Genomic DNA, 19,369 nt, shown 5'->3' with positions numbered 1-19,369 from the left:
ATCGAAGTAGATAAAAGTACCTAACCGACACTCAGTGATACCTGAATCTGAGTTTAGGCCAACTACCCTGTTGCAGTTGCCCACAGGGACTGACGGAACACAGCTGCCAACCATGAGGCCAAGGGAACGTCTGTTTAGAAGCCCAGACTTCGCTGTGCAGAGATCGGTGCTTCTCCTGTGACTGTGGCTACTCACCTGGGCTGACCCAGAGGAAGCTGCGGTGGTGCCGGGAGGTCTCGCGTTCCCTCAGCACATATTTACACCAGGCCCTGGTCTAAGCACAAGGGCTGCAAGGAGTAATAAGCAGCTTCTGCCCGCAGGGAGCTCAGCAAGGTGCCGGAGGCCAGTGTGGCAAGTGCTGTGAAGAGGGTGAGCCTGGGTACCGTGGGAGCTCACGAGAGGACACCTCACCTCCTAGGTCTCAGGGGCCAGCAGTGCTCAGGGGCAGGAAAAGGCAAACAGGCCAAGGAAAAGCTTGGACAAAGGCTCAGGGCAAAAGGATGGGGGCGTGAGACCGCGGGCAGCAACCAGTTCCGTCACACAGAGGAAGGGAGCAGAGACGAGGCTGGAGAGACTGGCCAGGGCCGGATCCCAGGTGCCTCACAGCCAGACTCAGCAGACTGCTCCTGGCTTCCCTACACGTGGCTCTGTGATGTCACGGAAGCTGTGTTCTCTTGGAAGCCGAAGACGGCAATCTCTTCCCTGCCCACCTCCCAGTGAGGCTAAGACAAGACAGCAGCTGTGAGGTAGAGCTAAGGAGCTGCTAGGATTCTGCTGTGGAGAAAAACGGGAACACACGTTGGGGACCCAGGCAGAAATGACTTTACAGTGATCTGCGAAGCTCACCAGCCTCTCGCTCTATCCACACCGTGCAGCGGAGTGAGACGCACCCCGTGTGCATCCTGCAGCCAGAGGACTATGACGGTGTCCCCCATATCCTGGCTAAAAACTCAAGAACATGCGCTGGTTCTGACCATTGTTTTTAATTGAGGAAATCAAGTTAACCATACAAGAAGCCTGTAAACACTGGAATGCAGAAATATATAAGCTGCTACATAGAATTCTTACTGTGAAACAACACAGATCTGCATGAGGTCTCTCCTGCTACGGGAGGTGGTGTGGAAGAGAGGGAGAGTTTTGTAACTGGGGCTGACAGTGGAGTGAAGTCAAAGGTGCGAAGGTTTTCCGTACAACCAGAGAACACAGACACAACGTGCGGTCACCAGCAGATGCTGACCGGGGGGCGGTTAGTTTGCACTTGTGCTTGGCTGCGGCTGTTCCTGCTGCCGCTCTTCTGGCTGCTTCTTTTTCTTCTTCTTCTGTTTGGAGAGGCAGCTCAGCGCGGACTCACCATTTCTTGGGGCGGACACGAGCTCGGGCAGCTTGCCAGACTGAGTGGGATACTTGGTTTTCAGGTCATCTTTAAACAACGGTTGGGAGAGTAAATGGCGCAGCTCCTTCTTCAGAACTTTCGTCTGCTTTTGTCGCCGACGTTCTTCTTGCTGGTCAGCTTTTCCTCCTTGAAACACAATTCAAAATAGATCATGTTTACTATGACTTGTAGGAGCATTCTGTGTCCCTTGATGGATAATACTTGTGATGAGAAATGTTTTGGGACTCTTGGGGAGGAAAGCTCTCTGCAGAAACTAGTGTTGGCTAACTTCCAACACGGTTTAGGAGAACCACTCAGGGCCACGCTGTCCTTTACTCCTCCAAAAAACCCTCTAAGACAGGAATTATCTTTATTTTACAGTTGAGGAAATCCAGGTCACTTGCCGAAGGTCACAGAGCTAGCTGTCAAATTGAGATTAGTACCCCAGTCTCCTGACCTGAAGATCACTTTTCTTCCTATGACGCACCCACTGGTTGCCTGGAATTTGGTGACTGGACAGCTACAAACCCCTCAGGAGACAGTGAAAGCCACCCACGCAGCCCAGCTCCCCTGCATCTCCCCACCAGCGCTGTAACTGCACCTGCAGAGGCGGACACAGCCAGAGGGCTCCACGCCAGCCTGGCCTCAGGAAGGGAAGCCAGGGCCTCACATCACCGCCCTAGCCCCAAGCCTGAGCTACCAGGAGGACCACTGACTGTCATCGAGCCTAGTGATTTGGTTCCCGGCTTCCATGCTGAGCAGAGAGCAGTTAAGCCTGCCTCTGAATTTGCTGGCTTTGGCACCGAGATGCCAACACCTCAGCTGAGCTGCCCACTTGTGGGGTGGAAAGAGCACGGGACCTAATTCTGCTGTTAGTTCTAGATGTGGTTCTACCACTTCTTAGAGTCAGGAGCTTTCCCAGAGCAAGGACCACACAGATTCATCCCTGAATCCTTAGTCTCTGGCCTAGGTTCGGAGCAGGGGCTCAGTCAACACCTGGTGCTGGAGCTGCTTCCCTGCACAAATCGCTTCTGTGAGCCTCTAGTTCCCAAATGTAATAACAATTCCTGCTCTGTTTACATCATGAGACTGGAGAAGATCAAATGAGATGACGACAGAAGTGCTTTGTCAGCTTGGAAGACAGGTGGCAATAAATAACTTAAAATGTGCCCAATACTTTCTATTTGCCAGGCACCGTTATCAGCACTTTATACTCAGTAACTCAAGCCATCTTTGCAACCCCATGAGGTAGGTAGGTACTTTATGACCTGCGTTTTATAAATGAGGACAGCCTAGGTACAACAGAGAGGTTAAGTAACTTGACCCGGTCACATAGCTAGTTAAGGGATGAGGCAGCAGTCAAACACACGCAGTCTGGCCGCAGAACCAGCCCTGACATCACCGTACTCCACTGCCTCTCCACATGAGGGATGGAGCTATAGGCTCCAGACAAACGATGACACAAGGAGACAAAGGCTGAGGGCTTTAGGCTCATCTGAGATTAGGGCCTGTCACAAAGAAGGAAAAGGGGTCTTGGCAATTTTGATAGGACCCATGGTGGTGGGGAGGTTCCAACAGACAGAAGTTGAAGGGAAAAACGAAAGATAAAAGCTGAATGAACCCTTCCTCAAGTCCATCTTGCCCCTTACCCTTATACATTTCCTCTTCCAGCTCGATCTCAAGGGCAGCCGCTGCCTGCTCAATCCAAGAGTTGTGCAGACAAGCCTGGAAGTTGCGATACTCAGCTTTTTCAATCTGTCGAGCTAAACGGATTCGCTCCTAGGGGAAAGGAACAGAAAGTATTCATCTGACAGAGGATTCAGGGCTCTGGGGAGAAAAGTCTCATTTAAGTTGTGTTTTTAAAAAAGCTCTTGAGATCAGTGTTCAGTGAGATGCACCTCAGCTCCCATCGAAATGCATTTGCTTTGGTTCCTGATTAAAGCGCAGAGGGCAACTGCTACTTGTGAGCGTGTACACATGAACCACAAGAGCCGGCTTGCCAAACCAGCTCGAACAGCCCCTCTTCTTGGCAGCCCACCTCGGTCAGACTCCCGACCTACACGTGTCAAAGGGAACTGTTTCCCCAGACACCGCAGCTGGCTTCCATAGCTGAGCTGAGACCTGGAGACACCCCGAGAGCCCTCGAGCCCTCAGGGCCCCGCTCTCACTCACAGGGACAACACAGAACTGGCACAGAACTGCCATCCCCCTCTTCCACACTGTCCTCTGCCAAAAACACTTCAGTTCTCCTTCTCCTGGGTTCTGGGTTCAGACCGCAGCGACAGGATACACCAGGAAGATGGGAAAGATCTTGTGATGTGGGGGAAAAGAGCCACGGGAAGCCAGAGTGGCTCCTAATCCTCTCTGCATTCTCCACCGTTCCATCTCATCTCCCACCGTATTTCCCCACACAGCTAACATTCCTTTCGAGCCAGAGGAGCCAACAGAACTTGAACCATTCCTTGCTTTTTGCTCCCCCAGTTCCTGGAATTCCATCCCTTCTTCACCTCTTCACACCTCTGCCTGCAGGAGGCTTGGAGGAAACGAAATCTCCTACCAATGTTACCATATACCCACCAGTCCACAGAGCTCCATTTGTACCTGAACTTCAGCCTGGACCCAACCTGCCTCACAAGCCAGTGGATTTCTACGGAAGAGAACCCACCCTGTTTTGGTGCCTGACACGCTGCAGCCCATAATAAGCAGCACCCACTCAGTGAATGTTTATTGAGTTAAAAATAAAACCCTGAAGGTAGGAATTACAGGCATCTGCTTCGGGGATGTGACACACCTTTAGTTTCTGCCTCAGCAAGACACACTGACCTCACTCCCTACAACCACCCATCCAATGGCATGTCCAGACAGCTATGCTCACTGCCCTTGTCCATGGGGGGCGGGGTGGGGGGGTGTAATGGTGGAGGTTTCAGGGGCAGAGTGAAGGAAGGGTTCATGAAGAAAACTCACACTCTGGCCACTCACCCTATCCTCCCCTCTGCCAGACACGGTGCCCCCCAACCCATTTCTTATTTTTTTTTTTTTTTTTTTTTTTTTACAAATCTCCCTGCTTAGCTATTGGCAGAACTACTAATTAGTTTCCAAGGGTGGTACGGCAAGAATCTCACAGCAAAGTGACGGAGCAGCACAATCCCTCCCCTCATTAGCACTGGGCTTCTAACTTTTCTTTTTACCTTGACTGCATCCATGTACTTTGTCTGCACAGGGAACAGTGGGATGTCCTCATCTTTCTTAAGGGTTCTGTAGATCTTCTTAAAGTTGATCACGTCCTCAGGCCCAACCAGCATCAGGCTGAGGCCTTCACTGGCGGCACGAGCAGTTCGACCGCTTCGGTGGACATAAATCTCCGAGGTACGAGGGACCTGCCAAGGAGGAACTGGGAGGTCATCGTAGCTGTCACCAAGCACTGCTCTTCCCCTCAAGGCCAACAACCCAAGGCTGGACCCTCCTCCCTCTCAGCCAGGCAGCTAGAAACCTCTCCAGCACTGTGGACAGATCCAGCCCTTCTCCCTACGTCCCACATCCAAACTGTCCCCAGGTTTAGCCCATTCACTGTGCAGGCTCTGCCCTCCCATGCCCCTGCCCTGGTTCAGGTCCTCATGACCATTCAACTGGACAACGGCAGTCGCTTCTTATTTGGCCTCCAGTCCTGCCACTGCCCCCATGACCCAACCCAAAGCTGCCAGTGTCATCTTCCTGAGTCAAAGCTCTGAGCATAATAACCCCTCTACCTAAAGAAACTCTTAATGGTTCTTCATTAACTCTGCATGGATGACTGATGATGGTAATCATAACCAACATTTATTAAATAATTACAATGTGCCAGGCAATTCTAAGCACTCTGCATGTATTACTTACCCCATTTATCCCTCAACAATAATAACATGAAATAGATGCTTTCACGATTATCCATATTATAGACCGGGAAACTGAAACACACAGATGTTACGCGATTTCCCCTAAGTTACCCAACTAAATGGTGGAGCCAGGACTCGAAATGAAGCAGTCCAGCTCCAAAGACCACACTAACGCCTGGGCCATGCTGCCTCTGCTCCAATCAGAACTGGGCATATTATCCACACATAACGTGGCACGGGAGCTGACAATCCCTCCCTTCCCACGCCCGCGGCACACACCACTAATCAAGAACAGTCTTCTCCACTGAGCCCCAGTAAGGCTCCGTATCTTTTCCAATGCAGTGCTCCAAGCACGATCATCAGTGGTTCATAATGGTGCTGGAAATCATGCCATTCTTCACTTTCCTCTTCTAACATACACCCCCTTCTTCTCACTCCCTGTCAGCTGCCCACTTCCACATGTTTTCTCCTTCTCTTCCTTCCTTCTCTACCTCTACATGCCCAAATCCTCTCCATCCTTAAATGCCAAGCACCTTTTAGAAAGCACTTTCCAACCTCCTAACCTCCCAAACTAGCAGTTATCTCTCTCTCCGATTTTATTTAGCAACTTTCTGATATCTTCTGCCTTAAATTATGGGTATGGTCATCTCACGTCCTCTGGTGGATGTGATACTTCTTAGGGGCTAGAACGGTATTTTGTTCATCTGGATATTTCCTAGAGACTGACCCAGACTCTTTCCCAAAAAGAGGAAGAATAAAGATTTGCTAAACTGAATTGGCACCCTCAAAGATGGTTAAAAGCATGAAGGATTTAAAGGGGAAATAATCTTGCCAGAATAGCTCCCATTTATTGAGTACTTACACTCGCTAGGCGATCCGTCAGCATTAGCTCGTTTAATTCGGTGATTACCCTATGGCGTAGGTAGCGTTATTACTCCCAATTTACAAATGATGACACTGAAACCAGACATACTAAGTAACATGCCGAAAGCTCACCCACTAAGCAGCAGCCAAGAAGCATTCAAACACTGGAAGTGTGGTCCCGGAGCCCATATGCCTAACCACCACTCTATGCTAATCTTTACCAGGTACATGTGCTGATATTAATGTCAGGATCAACAGCAGCTAACATTTAGGAAGTGCCACCTGGCTTTCTAAACTCCTCACACGTAATAACTTATTTCACCTTAATAAGAACTTAAGAAGTCGATACTGTAATAACTGCCATTTAACAAATGAAAAAATTGAGGCACAAAGACACTAAATAACTTGCTCAAGGGTACACAGCTGGGATTTAAGCCCAGGCAGGACTTAATTACCACACTCTTTTATTTCTCTACAAGCAGGGTAATCATTTTACATGCTAAACTTATTATGCCCATTTCATGGAAGAAACTAAGACTCTAACCTGCCAATATTAGGTAGCCTGCCCAAGTCAAAAAGAAAGGGGCTATCTGATATTTGACATCAGACAGTGTCAAGAGGTTTTGGAGAATAACTCTCACCACAGTGTTCCAAAAGTGGCAGCAGCCAGTTGGTCACTAGATGCTCGTGGTATTCTCTGTTGCGTGAGGCCTTGGGACCAACAATTCCTCCTCCCTCAACCCTTGCTTTAAAAATTCCCCACTCAATGTTGGGAGATGCCTACAAATTCCCTGATGTCCCTACCTGGTAATGGATGACATGCTGGACTTTAGGAATATCCAGGCCCCGAGCTGCCACATCTGTTGCCAGGAGAACACAACTGTGGTGGAGAGAGAAAGCTCATTAATAATAACTAACGGCTATCATTAATCAAATTCTTACCACTGAGTACTCTAAACACAACAATCCTTACAAACACTCTACGAGACAATACTATTACATACGTCGCTTTGACAGATAAAGAAGCTGAGGCTCAGAGAGATTAACTTCCCAAGGTATATATATGGCTGTTCAGTTGTGGAGCCAGGATCCAAACCTGGGTTTCACTGGCCGCAATCGACAAGCCACACTCTGCAATAATAAAGACTACCTCAAGTGCATTAAATGGGGCCATACTCTAGGTCGGTGACCTCATCTCCTATCACCCTCCCACTTAATTCCCTCCAGTCACACAGGCGTCCTTGCTCTCCTCGCTCTTCCTCAAACATGCCAAACCTGCTCTTGCCTCCCAGCCTGTGCACTTAGTGCACCTTAGGCCATAAAGGTCTTCCTCAGATATTCACATTTCCTTACTTTCTTCTACTCTCTGCTCAAATCTCACCTTATGAGAAAAGCCTCCCAGACCACACACCCACAGTCTGCACAACTCCCTATATAACTTTACTTCTTAGCACTTAGCACCACTTGACGAACTGCATACTTACTTTTCAGTTTATTACCTCCCTCCCCTGGGATGTAAACTCCATGACAGCAGGGACTTTGTACTACTCACTATTCTATTACCAGCCCCTAGAACAGTGCCAGGTTCACAGCAAGCACTCAATAATATGTACTGGGTGATGTTTCTTAATGTATGTGTAGTTTGAGGGGAGTCAAAAGCACCTGACGTATGTCTTAAAAACTTAAGATTTTAGGCCCTTCAGGGTCCCCACTTCCTGTATCTCTGAGATAGGGCTGCGGAATATGATGCAAACTAAAGTTTGTAAAATATTAAACCACCGCTCTAAGTCAAGGTCAGCAAACTTTTTCTGTAAAGGGCCAGAGGGTAAACTATTTTTGGCTTCGTGGGTGATGTCTGTTGAAACTACTCAACTCTGCCATTATAGCACAAAAACAGCTATAGACAATACATAAATAGGCCTCACTGTGTTCCGATAAAACTTTACTTATAAAAACAGGCAACAAGCCAGATCTGGCCCATGGGCTATAGTTTGCCAACTCCTGATCCAATGAACCACTAACTCTACTTACTAACATTTAGAGGGAAGTGAACCACTTGTTCTTGAAACTAATCTGTAACCGGTAACCTGACAAAACAATGTGGGCAGAAGCCAATTTAAAGCCCAGCTTCCCAGGCCCTCATTTTGACAATCTGCCCCGTGCTGCCTGCCTGACCATCAGTCTGGCCCAAGAGCAGATGGACACGACAGCGTGAGCTCCGCAGTCTGACAGGCTGGTCTGAGGCCCAGCTCTACCACTTCCAAGCTGAGAAACCTTGGGCAAGCTTAAGTGCTTTTCTAAACCTTACTTTTTTTAATCTATAAAATAAGAATAATGACAAGTGGTAAGTATTAAAGCTAACATTTAGCAAGCTCATACCATGTGCCAAGCACTGTTCCGAACACTTCAAATGCATAAATTCACTTACTCCTCAGAGCAACCCTCTGCCGTAACTTCTATTATTATACTGATTATGAGAAAACTGAAACACAAAGTAATCTGACCAGCTAGAAGTGACACAGCCAGGATTTGATCTCAAGCAGTCCGCTTCCAGTCTGTGCTCTTAACCATGACTCTATTCTTCTTCTCAAGGATGTTACAAGTGAATGAATGTAATAATGTATCTAAAATGCAAGCACAATACTTAAATATTGTTAAGTATTCAATAATAATAGGTATTATTGTCACCATTACTCATTATTAAAGAAGTTTCTGTTGGGCATTACCAGCAACCAAATGTACTAGATCAGAGTGAGCCTGCCTCACGCTGTGCAAAAAAAAAAGGCTACCTTCTACCGATAAGGCTCCCACGAGAGAAGGTAGCTTCCCACCATCCTGGCGACCTAGACCCAATGGCTAATCTGTGCACAGGCCTGACTTACTCCTCCAGATGGGCAAACTGCTCCAGGTTTCTGAGCCTCTGCTTCTGGTGCATGCAGGCATGTAGGGTCAGTGGCATGATATCCAGGACTTTGAGGAGCCCAGAGAGGCGTTTGATGCAGGAGATACTGTTGGCAAACACTAAGGTGCGGCCTGGATACTGCATCAGGAAGTAGTACAGATATAAGTCTTTCTCATCAGTCTCACAATGGATCTTGGTCTCTGTCAGTGTCTCTACCGTGGCCTCCTTTCTTGTGAGGTCGATGACCTTGGGCTTGCCCCTCATGCCAATCTTCTGCATGAGGAGGTCAAGTTTGGCAGTTTTGTCGATTTTCTTAGCGTGCTTCTTGTGAAGGATTCGAGCAGGAGCCTGATGTACCAGGGTCAGCGTGGCCGAAAAAACAAGTGTCTGTCTCTTTGGGTTGTACTGGGAATCACTGAGCATCTCTAGCAGCTTTGAGAGCTCAGCAAAGTGGCCTTTCTCAACCATGCGGTCAGCCTCATCGACCACCAGGCACCTACGGATCCAGACAGACCCACATCACCTGGTTAGCAGCAGGGAAGAGGAGTCATCCACAGCATACTCTACCACCCCACCACCCCCAGGGCCCTCAACCAATCTCCCTCACACATGCTCGGTTTTCTAAAGGCCCAAGTCTGGCTAGTACCACACCATGGCACTTTGTAACAGGGAGAAGGCACTGCACACTGTACCATGTCACCTCAGGTCCGCTTCAGAACAGGGGGTGGGGGCAAGGGGGAGGTACTGTTTCTCACCTGAGCTGCCGAAGGTTGCTCAAATGAGGGTGCTTTTCTTTAACTAGCTCCCACAGCCGGCCTGGAGTGGCAATCACAATCTCAGGCTGATGGTTCAGCATCCTCTGCTGTTTCTGTGTGGACATTCCACCAACCAAAATAGCAGTTTTAATGCCTACGGTACACAAAATATAAGGGACACTGTTATTCAGATTGATTGCTTATTTCTTCCAACGCTGACACAGGCGCCCCCAGATTAGTAAAGGCTGCCAGTCACCAGCACAGCTCCCCTCTCCAGGGGGGTGCTAAGAGCTGGCTTGCCCTGTTGATGCCATTGCTAGAGGGCTTACCAGGTCTTCCATGATCTAGGCCCTCACTATTTCCCCAACCTCATTTTTTTCTACTCCTTCCCCTCCAACCACACCAGTAGGGCTGGATTTGAACCAAGGCATGGTGACATCCAAAGCTCTGGAAAAAATGAGCAGTGGTGCACCACAGTGCTGGGAAAGATGTAACTTGTAGCTGTGACACACCTCCCCTAGGAGTTCCTGCCCATGCCCCTCAATTAAAATTAAACTGAATCTCCTCTGATGGCTAGTGTTCTCTTCTCCTCTCTAGTGGAGGACTGCGCAAGGTAGACAGTATGGAAGGAACACAAAGGATCATGCAAGCAAAGCGCTTAGTAAAGTGCCTTGTAATACACGGTCAGAGCTTGATAAGTAACTGCTCCTTTTACTATAAAATTGAAACCCCGACTCTGCAGCCTTTCCCAAAGAATTCCCTGAAAAAGTTAAGTTCTAATGCCCTAAGGCAGGAGTCAGCAAACCTTTCCAACAGTAAACATTTTTGGCCCTGTGGGCTAAATGGTCTCTGTACAATTACTACCTCTATTCCACTCCGCATTGGTGATGCAAAAGTGACCATAGACATATGTAAATAAGTGGGTGTGGCAGCACTTTATTTACAAAAAAGAAAACCCAAACAGTGGTTTGCCAAACGCTGCCCCAAGTATCTACTGTATCCAGTAAGTTAACCAATTTCCTATGCAGCTAGAATAGCATTAGCTATGTGTTATCCTTGGGAGAATAAAGAATGTGTCACTCAGACAGTTTTCTGTCGGGCTTAATTCTCTGGCAGGAGAGAAAGATTCCCTCTAGAGGGCGGGCACAGCTGATTCACCTCTGCCACCCCAGCTACTGGAATCCTTTCAGGCAACATTTATTAAACGGAATTAAACCTCACCTGTAAACTTGGCCACAGCATCAATGTGTTGTTTGACTTGAACGGCTAGCTCTCGAGTGGGAGTCAGAACCAGTCCAAGCAGAGGACGCCTTGGATGTGCAATTCTGCCACCCAATTCTTGTTTGAACTTTCTAGTCTGCTCTTCATCAAGCTTGTCCTCCTTGTTTTCATCCTGTTTGGGAATGGGCGTCTCCCTGATCAGGGAAGAAGGTCCTTCACCGGCATCATCATCATCATCATCATCATCATCATCATCATCATCATCATCATCATCATCATCATCATCATCATCACAGGAGGGCAGCACCTGGTTTGAGACTGTAGCTCCAATCTTGCCTCTTGCCTGGCTGCGTGGTGCTCTAGCCTTCGCTCCAGCCTCCCTGGGCAGTGCTTCACCCTCAATTCCAATCTCAGCAGGCAAAGCTCCAGACTCAGTTCCAGCCCTGCCTGGTGATCCTGTCTCAACTCCAGCCTCATTACTGGTCTCCCCAAGTGGTGCTCCTGTGTTACTTAGAGCTGGGATAGGCTTCTTCTTCACCTGCCACTGCAGCACTGCATGAATCATTGGAATGGCAAAGGCAAGAGTTTTCCCACTTCCTTAGAAGCAGAACAAAAAACAAACAAAAAACAAACAAAAACAGTGTCAATCAACAGATGTACATACTTTTGCCTGAGGTTCTATCCTTTACACGGAATGAGGGACCCTGACATAGCCAAGTGCCACCCTGACCAATCCAAAGCTCCTTCTACCCTACACAGGTACGGTACCCATACAGCTCTGCAACCAGAGGGCACCTGTAATTAGGAGTCTGAGGAAAAGTCTGACAGACTGGCATTGCGGGCTGAGGTCACCAATAAACTACAGACAAATGTCCAAACAATGAAACCCTAAAGAGATGGGCAAGTTGTGTATGTGTGTGTGTGTGTGTGTTTGTTGCTCTTGTGAAGGAACACAAAATTGAAGGGTAAGGAATGAAAATCTATATAATACTTTCCCAAAACCTTTCCCTGGTGGGGAAGGAGGGAGTAAAAGAAAATTTTCTTAGTTTTCGAGAAAACGTTAAAACTTCTGTCTATGCTTGAACATTTTCAAACTAGCCTTTGAACGTATATGGAGCCCAAGTATTCACACCATCTGTGTGGACAAAAACAAATAAACAAAACAAAACACTTCAAGCTGAGAATTTAAAGTGGTTCCAAAATTAAAATGCCTCAAGCAGAAGCAAATAAGTGATCAAGCAATGATGCCCACTATAGCACTTCAATTCCAACTGTACTGGAGTTTTAGCCGGTGCAACACATAAGACAAAAATAAACAAAAGGCACCCAGACTGGATGAATAGTCATCTTTGAAGAAAATCCTATATAATCTTGAAGAAACCAGTTGATGGTACCAAGTTGCAGGATACAAGATCAATATACAAAAATGCAGATTTCTATTTATTAGCATCAGAAATAGGAAATCTTAAATTACCATTTACAAAAGCATTAAAAACATGAAATACTTAAGGATAAATCTAATAGATGTGCATACACTGAAAACTACAAAGCGCAGCTAAGAAAAACTGAAGACCTAAAAAAATGGAGAGCTATACCACATTCATGGACTGGAAGATTCTATATTGTCCAGATGTCATGTCCTCAGTTGGCTCTATAACCAATGCAATCCCAATCCGAATACCAGCTGACTTTTTTGTAGAAATTGAAAAACTGACTTTAAAATTCACCTTGAAACGCCAAGGGCCTAGAATAGCCAAAATAACTTTTAAAAAGACAAAACTGGAGGACTTATACTACCTGATTTTAAGACTTATTCTAAAGCTACTGTATCCAACATAGTGACGTATTGGGAAAACAGTAAAGATAGACAAATAGATCAATGGCAAAGAAAAGACTCCAGAAATAGACCCACACCTATACGGTCACTGATTTTCAAAAAAGATGCAAAGGCAATTCAGTGGAGAAAGAGTAGTTTTTCAACAAACGGTGCTGGAATAATTAGATAGCCACATGCAAAACAAAACCAAACCTTTGATCTGTATTTCTCCCCATAAAAGTTAACACAGGAAGGATCAGACTGAAACACAGAACCTAAAACTAGTAACACTTCTAGAAGAAAATATAGGAGAAAATCTTTGTGATCTTGTGTTAGGCAAAGGATTCTTAGGTAAGCACATCTGTAAAAGAAAAAGTGATCATTTAAACTTCATCAAAATAAATAACTCCTGGGCTTCCCTGGTGGCGCAGTGGTTGAGAATCTGCCTGCCAATGCAGGGGACACGGGTTCGGGCCCTGGTCTGGGAAGATCCTACATGCCGCGGAGCAACTAGGCCCGTGAGCCACAATTACTGAGCCTGCGCGTCTGGAGCCTGAGCTCCGCAACAAGAGAGGCCGCGATAGTGAGAGGCCCGCACACTGCGATGAAGAGTGGCCCCCACTTGCCGCAACTAGAGAAAGCCCTGGCACAGAAACGAAGACCCAACACAGCCATAAATAAATAAATAAATAAAAATTAAAAAAATAAATAACTCCTGCTCTTCGAAAGACACTGTAAGGAGAATGAAGAAAGAAGCCACAGACTGGGAGAAAACAATGCACATCACATATCTGATAAAGGAGGTGTATCTAGAATATATTATGAATTCAATAATAGGAAAACCACAACCCAATTAAAACATGGGCAAAAGAACTAAACAGACACCACCAAAGAAGATAACATGGATACAATTAGGCACTGGAAAAGACGCTGCTCAACGAGTCACTAGGGAAATACCAATGAAAGCCACAAGGAAATATCACTAAAATTTTTAAAGTCTAAATCAAATTAAAGACTGACCACACCAAGTACTGGCAAGGACATGGACCAATCTGAACTCTCATAACCTGGTGATTATGTAAAATGGTACAATCACTTTGGAAAACTCCTAAAAAGTTACATTTACCATAAGACCTAGCCATTCCACACCTAGGTATTTACCCAACAGGAATCAAAGCATATATCCATACAAAGACTGATACACCAATATTTATGATAGTTTTACTTGTAAATGCCCACAACTAGGAAGAACAGAACTATATCCATCAACAGATAAACAAACTGCACTCTATCCATACAGTGGAATACTACTCATCCATAAAAAGAAACGAACCACTGGTATTTGCAGTAACATGGCTGAATCTCAAAGTATGCTGAGTTAAAGAGCAGACACTCTCCCTCCCCAAAATACATATTGTATGATTCCATTTTAAAATTCTGGAAAATGCAAACTAATTGATAGCGATAGAAAGACTATCAGAGGTCACCTGGGGATGAACAAGGAGGGGAGCCTAGGTAGGGAAGAAGGGATTATTAAGGGGCCCAAACATCTTTTGGGGGTGATGGATATATTCATTATCTGCATTGGCAGCAGTTTGCCCACAGCCCCAAAAGTCTTTGAGACTTGGACCTGTGGATTCACAGCATTCCATAGAAATAGCCTGATAGGAGCTGTGGTATAAATCCAAATGTCAACCTCTAGCCACAGTGGCTCACATCTCTCCTCTGCCTTCCAGGAACAGACTTCCAGGCCTCTCTGCACATACCAAAGTAGTGTAGCCGAATGCTTAACAGCACATAGACCTAGTCTAGAACTATTCAAGCACTACCACTTTCAGTGGGGCAGTTTTAGGGACACTGTCTACCCTCTGTGAGGCCGAGTTTCCTCTTCACTAAGATGGGAATAATAACGGAACCTACCTCAGGGTGGTTTTAAGAAACTGAGTTCATGCATGTAACACAGGACGTGACGTATTTTAAATGTTAAATAAATGTTCTAAGCTATTACTGTTACCTCCATCCCCCTTTCCTGGGGTTTCCTCCCTCTTCCATCTTTATGATTCTTATACAGGACCTCACCTCAAGTTTCCTGACCACTCTTCCAGAAATCGAAGGCACAGAGTGTCTAGATCAGGGGTCCCCAACCCCCAGGCCACGGACCCGAAGCGGTCTGTGGCCTGTTAGGAACCGGGCCGCACAGCAGGAGGTGAGCGGCCGGCGAGTTAGCGAAGCTTCATCTGTATTTACAGCCGCTCCCCATTGCTCAAATTACTCCCTGAGCTCGGCCTCCCGTCAACATTATGGTGAACTGTATGATTATTTCATTATATATTACAATGTAACTAACAGTAATAGAAATAAAGTGCACAATAAATGTAATGCACTTGAATCATCCTGAAACCACCACCCACCCCCTTCCGTGGAAAAACTGTCTTCCACAAAACCGGTCCCTGGTGCCAAAAAGGTTGGGGACCGCTGGTCTACATGGTCTAGCTCTGAAATGCAGCAGGACCCTATGGTCCTCACCCCCCATGTCCTCTGCCTGCCTTTGTCTGTGGAAAAACTTCAACCAAAGAATAAGTTTAATCAGAGAAGTGAGAAAATGCAGAAGCAAAGGAAAGTAGTCCAACAAGACCAAATAATAATAGTTTAGTCAATAAGCATAGCTAAGGACCTTTAGTTCCTTCTCGAGGGCTACAGATAATATTCTGAGCCATATTCTGTGAGCTGTCTTGTAGATACCCTCTGTGTATCTACAGATAAAACGCCCACCAGGTGGAAAAAGTTAACTACATGATGACCAGACTGTAGCCATGACATAACCTGCCATTCCGAGAACTGGCCTCAAGAAAATGGAAACAAACCGACCCTGGGACTGAAGATTAACTGTACTTAAAACAATGAAGATGATGCTGGTCAGACCACCAATGACCAATTTCAAGATGACTGTCAACAGCTGACTCTGCTGTTTCTGCATGCGGCCCCCTCCCCTCCATCTATAACAGCTCTTGTCCACTGGTTGGGGGGGGGGTCGGCCTTCAGACAGGAGCACCCCCCACCCCACCCCCCACCGCCCCCGTTGCCGGCATCCAAAATAAAGCAAACTTTCCTTTCCACCAAGCTGGCCTCTTTATTGGCTTTTGAGCGGCGAGCAGCTGGACCCACTTTTGGTTACAGTTCTATGCCATACAATATAGTAGCCACTAGCCACATACAGCTGTCAAGCACTTAAAATGTGGTTACTCTAAACTGAGATGGGCGGCAAGTTGAAAATACACATCAGAGTCTGAAAACAGTATAAAAATAAGAATGTAAAATATCTCAAAAATTTTACATTCATTGCATACTGAAATATGCTATGCAATTGGTTAAATATATTGCTAAAATTAATTTTCACTTTCTAAAAACCTTTTTTAATATGGCTCCTAGGAAGTTTTAACTTACATATGTGGCTCACATTACATATATATTTCTATTGTTTATTGCTGGTCAAGTTAGACTAATAGTTCCAGGCTTGTATTGCCCTTTCCCCCATCAGTAGTTGAGTCTCCCCAGGGTGAGTCAACCTGTCCTGGCTTCACAAAGTCTTAGGTGGCCCAAGGAATGAGGGATCTTCAAACAATGCCTAGTCCCAACAGGCACCTCCTGCCCAAATCTGCCTACCAAATCCACCCAATGGTCATCACAAACTCAAATCCTTCCAATGCCAATAAACCCACCAACTCCCAACGCAGCCCTTTTTATCTTTGGACAACTCTTGCGAATGAGACACTTCTTCCTCATACTAATGAAGATCTACCTCTCCAGAGGGCTGATCTTAGCCCTACTTTACCTCTGAGCCATTCAGAAAAGGCTCAAGACCTGGAAAAAAACTACCATTTACAGATCACTTACAATGCACTGTGTAAATTTTAGTTTACTATTGCTCTTTGTTACTAGTTTACTATTGTGTAAATGTATAAATTTAGTAGGCACTTACATTTAACCCACATAGCAAAAGAAGTAGGTACTGTAGTTGTCTATCTCCATTTTATAATAGGGTCTACAGGGCGCAGAGAAATAAAGTGACCTGCCTAGGGCACCAATCAGGAAGTGGCCTCTTTCAACCCAGAGCTAGCCGACCTCTGAAAACCTTCACTCAACAGTGCTTTTGTGGTCATGCCCCCAACATTCCCGTCTCCCAGCCAACCAGCCTGTTAGCAGCCACAGCTCAATCCAGAAGCAATCTTGCCCTGGCCAGATAAGGATGCCCTTACCTGTCTCAGCAGCCCCAAGGATGTCCAGTTTGTCACGAATGGCAGGTGCCAAGGTCAGAGCTTGGACTGGTGTGGGCGCAGAGAAGCCTAGGAAGCTGAGCGCTCGGAGAACTGGCTTGGGTACAAACAGATCCTTCCAAGCTGACACATCTGCCTTGTGATCACGCATTTCAGGCATCCACGTCTTTGCTCTTTTGGGCACCTTCGGAGTAGTACCCTGAGGAGGCTCTGATTTTTTTTTCCCTTTCTTGTTCTTCTTTTTTGGAACCGTCTGGGCCGGGCTTTCTGATGCCATCTCCCCTACCTCTGGATCAGGACAAACTGTGCCATCTCCCTGGGGCCCTGGCTCAGTATCTTTGCCCTCAAACACTTTCTGGGCACTGCTTCCTTCAGTTTCCACATCTCTACTCTTCTTCAACTTCATCTTTTTCTTTGAGGAGGGAGGCTCTCCTTGCTCCTCTCCTTCTGAAACAGCTTGTGACTTTCTCTTCTTGGGCTCCTCCTCTGAGAAGAGACTGGAGGAACCCTCCCCAGAGGAGACCAACTGATAATCCGTCAGTTCCTCAAAGCACACCAAGTCATCCATCTGTCCGTTTGCAAACATATTTGGGTCAATCTTCACCTGCTTCCATTTTCCCACAACTTTGATGCCCTTCCTCTGAATTCTGCCATAGTTTGGTGGCTCTGGCCTCGATTTTTTCTCTTTCAGCTTCATGGTTGCTGAAAAGGAGAGAAATGTTCCATTAGATTGGCAACTGAGAAGCACAGGGTTCTGAGGCAACAGATAGTTTCTAAGCAGCCTACAGAGTATCACGCCCTGCAAAGAAGTGAAGACACAAAGATGGCTCTAACGCTGATGCTGCCAGCTAGAGAAGATCAAAGAAGGAAAGAACTGTACCCGCAGAGTGGGCAGCTTGGCCTGCAACAGAGGGGACACAGGAGGTGTGGCAAAGACACATGAGCGAGATCTGGTCTGGATTCCAGATCCAATGCCAACCGCTCGTGTGCCCTTGGCAGCTCCTGCTTAATCCTCTCTGAACCTCAGCGTTCTCATATTTTTAAAAGGGGGGAGGGGTTTACTAGCTAGGTCACAAAATGTTCTCTGCAATAAATAACATTCTGTAAAGCGTGGTGGGTGAAGCCTGCCACTCCCAAGCCATTTTGAAGGCTGAATAAGAACCTGAGGGGGTCGCTGGAGGGTGGGTGAGGGGGACAGCTTTATTAAGAGTGCACAGAGCCTTCTTCCTTCTCAAGCCTTGCCCCAAGAGGGCAGATGCCTTTGCCACCACTCTGGCCTTTGCCAAATGGCTTAAAACCCAACCAGCTTTTTCATTACCTTTTAAGTGATTTAAAAACAAGTGATCTATGCACAAGTCGTCAGACTGGAACTCGAGCCACGTTCTCCCCTTTCAGAAAGGCCGAGAAAAATAGATCCTGTGGAAAGACAAAGGGAAACCTTGGTTCAAATCTGGACGCGTCACTGGCCAGCGCTGGGTCTGGGGTGCACGTATTAATCACTGTGAGCCTCAGTTCCTCGTCTGGAAAATGGGGATGATGAGGGTCTGTTTATCCTTGGACCGTCACGCGAAGACAAAAAGGTGACGCACGTCCAGAACCGCTCAGCATGGCGCCCCGCCGGCAAAGCAACCCAGAGCGCAACGAAGGTTCACCCCCAGCACGGGCTACGCCGCGATCACAAGCAACCCGGATCAACGATAGGGGGTAAGAGGGGAGGCACATGGGGGCGAGGACGCGGACTGCGACCCAGAGAGAAAGCGGGGGTGGGGGGGAGGTCGCTCCTCCTGGCGCCCGGCCAGGAGCCCGGCGCTGGCGCCTCGCGTCAGGCACGAACCGGCTCACGAAGCAGAGAAACCGAGGGGCCCCCGGCGCAGGGTCGGCCAGGCCGCTTGACGAGGCCGGCGGCCGCCCTCTCTGGTCCCGAGAACACAACGGCCTGGAGAGCCACGCGCTGGGAGGCCGCCTCCAGCTCCTCTCGGGTGCCGGCTCCGGGCTCGGCCCCGCTACGGCCTCGGTACTCACCGTGTAGGGGCGCCGACCAACCGCCTCAGACACTGCTGCACCAGCCCTCCTCGGCAGCGTCCACCGCAGTTCCGGGGAGGGGCTTCCGCTCACGCACGCCATTCCGTTGGGAAGGAAGTCCCGCCCCCATTTTAGACCCCGCCGTTAATTCGCTGTGCGGGGCGGCTTTCGCAGTCCAGGTACCAAGAGCGCGAACGGTGAGTGCAATGGGCTGCGCGGGTAGGTCCTCCTCTCGGGCTTAGGGAGCAGGAGCAACAGGTGGAGCCCGCCG

At 47.5% G+C, this 19,369-nt stretch overlaps 1 protein-coding gene across 6 annotated transcripts; it reads right to left on the bottom strand.

The window, feature by feature from the left end:
• Positions 1 to 964: 964 nt before the first annotated feature.
• DDX24 (DEAD-box helicase 24) lies at positions 965 to 19,253 on the bottom strand. 6 transcript variants are annotated; one of them, XM_082384508.1, is made up of 11 exons: positions 19,099 to 19,252; positions 18,395 to 18,492; positions 17,059 to 17,778; positions 11,280 to 11,583; positions 10,987 to 11,225; positions 9,766 to 9,919; positions 8,991 to 9,506; positions 6,913 to 6,988; positions 4,561 to 4,749; positions 3,022 to 3,151; positions 965 to 1,519 (listed from the first exon to the last, which is right to left on the bottom strand). In XM_082384508.1, exons 3-11 carry the CDS (start codon positions 17,771 to 17,773, stop codon positions 1,248 to 1,250), a joined length of 2,595 nt encoding a protein of 864 aa, XP_082240634.1. In that variant the 5' UTR covers positions 17,774 to 17,778; positions 18,395 to 18,492; positions 19,099 to 19,252; the 3' UTR covers positions 965 to 1,247. The 6 variants fall into 6 exon arrangements, 5 of the variants coding, with proteins under 5 accessions (XP_082240634.1, XP_082240631.1, XP_082240632.1 ...); XM_082384505.1 differs by having other exon boundaries at positions 10,987 to 11,583; XM_082384506.1 differs by lacking the exon at positions 19,099 to 19,252 and adding an exon at positions 18,911 to 19,092 and having other exon boundaries at positions 10,987 to 11,583.
• Positions 19,254 to 19,369: the final 116 nt, after the last annotated feature.

This window comes from Balaenoptera borealis (genome assembly GCF_965194805.1).
Source record: "Balaenoptera borealis genome assembly, chromosome: 3".
Taxonomy (NCBI): domain Eukaryota; kingdom Metazoa; phylum Chordata; class Mammalia; order Artiodactyla; family Balaenopteridae; genus Balaenoptera; species Balaenoptera borealis.
This window is presented reverse-complemented; position numbering and strand designations above follow the sequence as displayed.

Coding starts and splice junctions, on each gene's coding strand:
- DDX24 (XM_082384505.1), bottom strand. CDS start 17,773: ATGAAGCTGAAAGAGAAAAAATCGAGGCCAGAGCCACCAAACTATGGC. Junction 9,920..10,986: donor TGCTGTGGCCAAGTTTACAG/GTGAGGTTTAAT, acceptor TGTGTACCGTAG/GCATTAAAACTGCTATTTTG. Junction 9,507..9,765: donor AGCAACCTTCGGCAGCTCAG/GTGAGAAACAGT, acceptor CTGGATCCGTAG/GTGCCTGGTGGTCGATGAGG.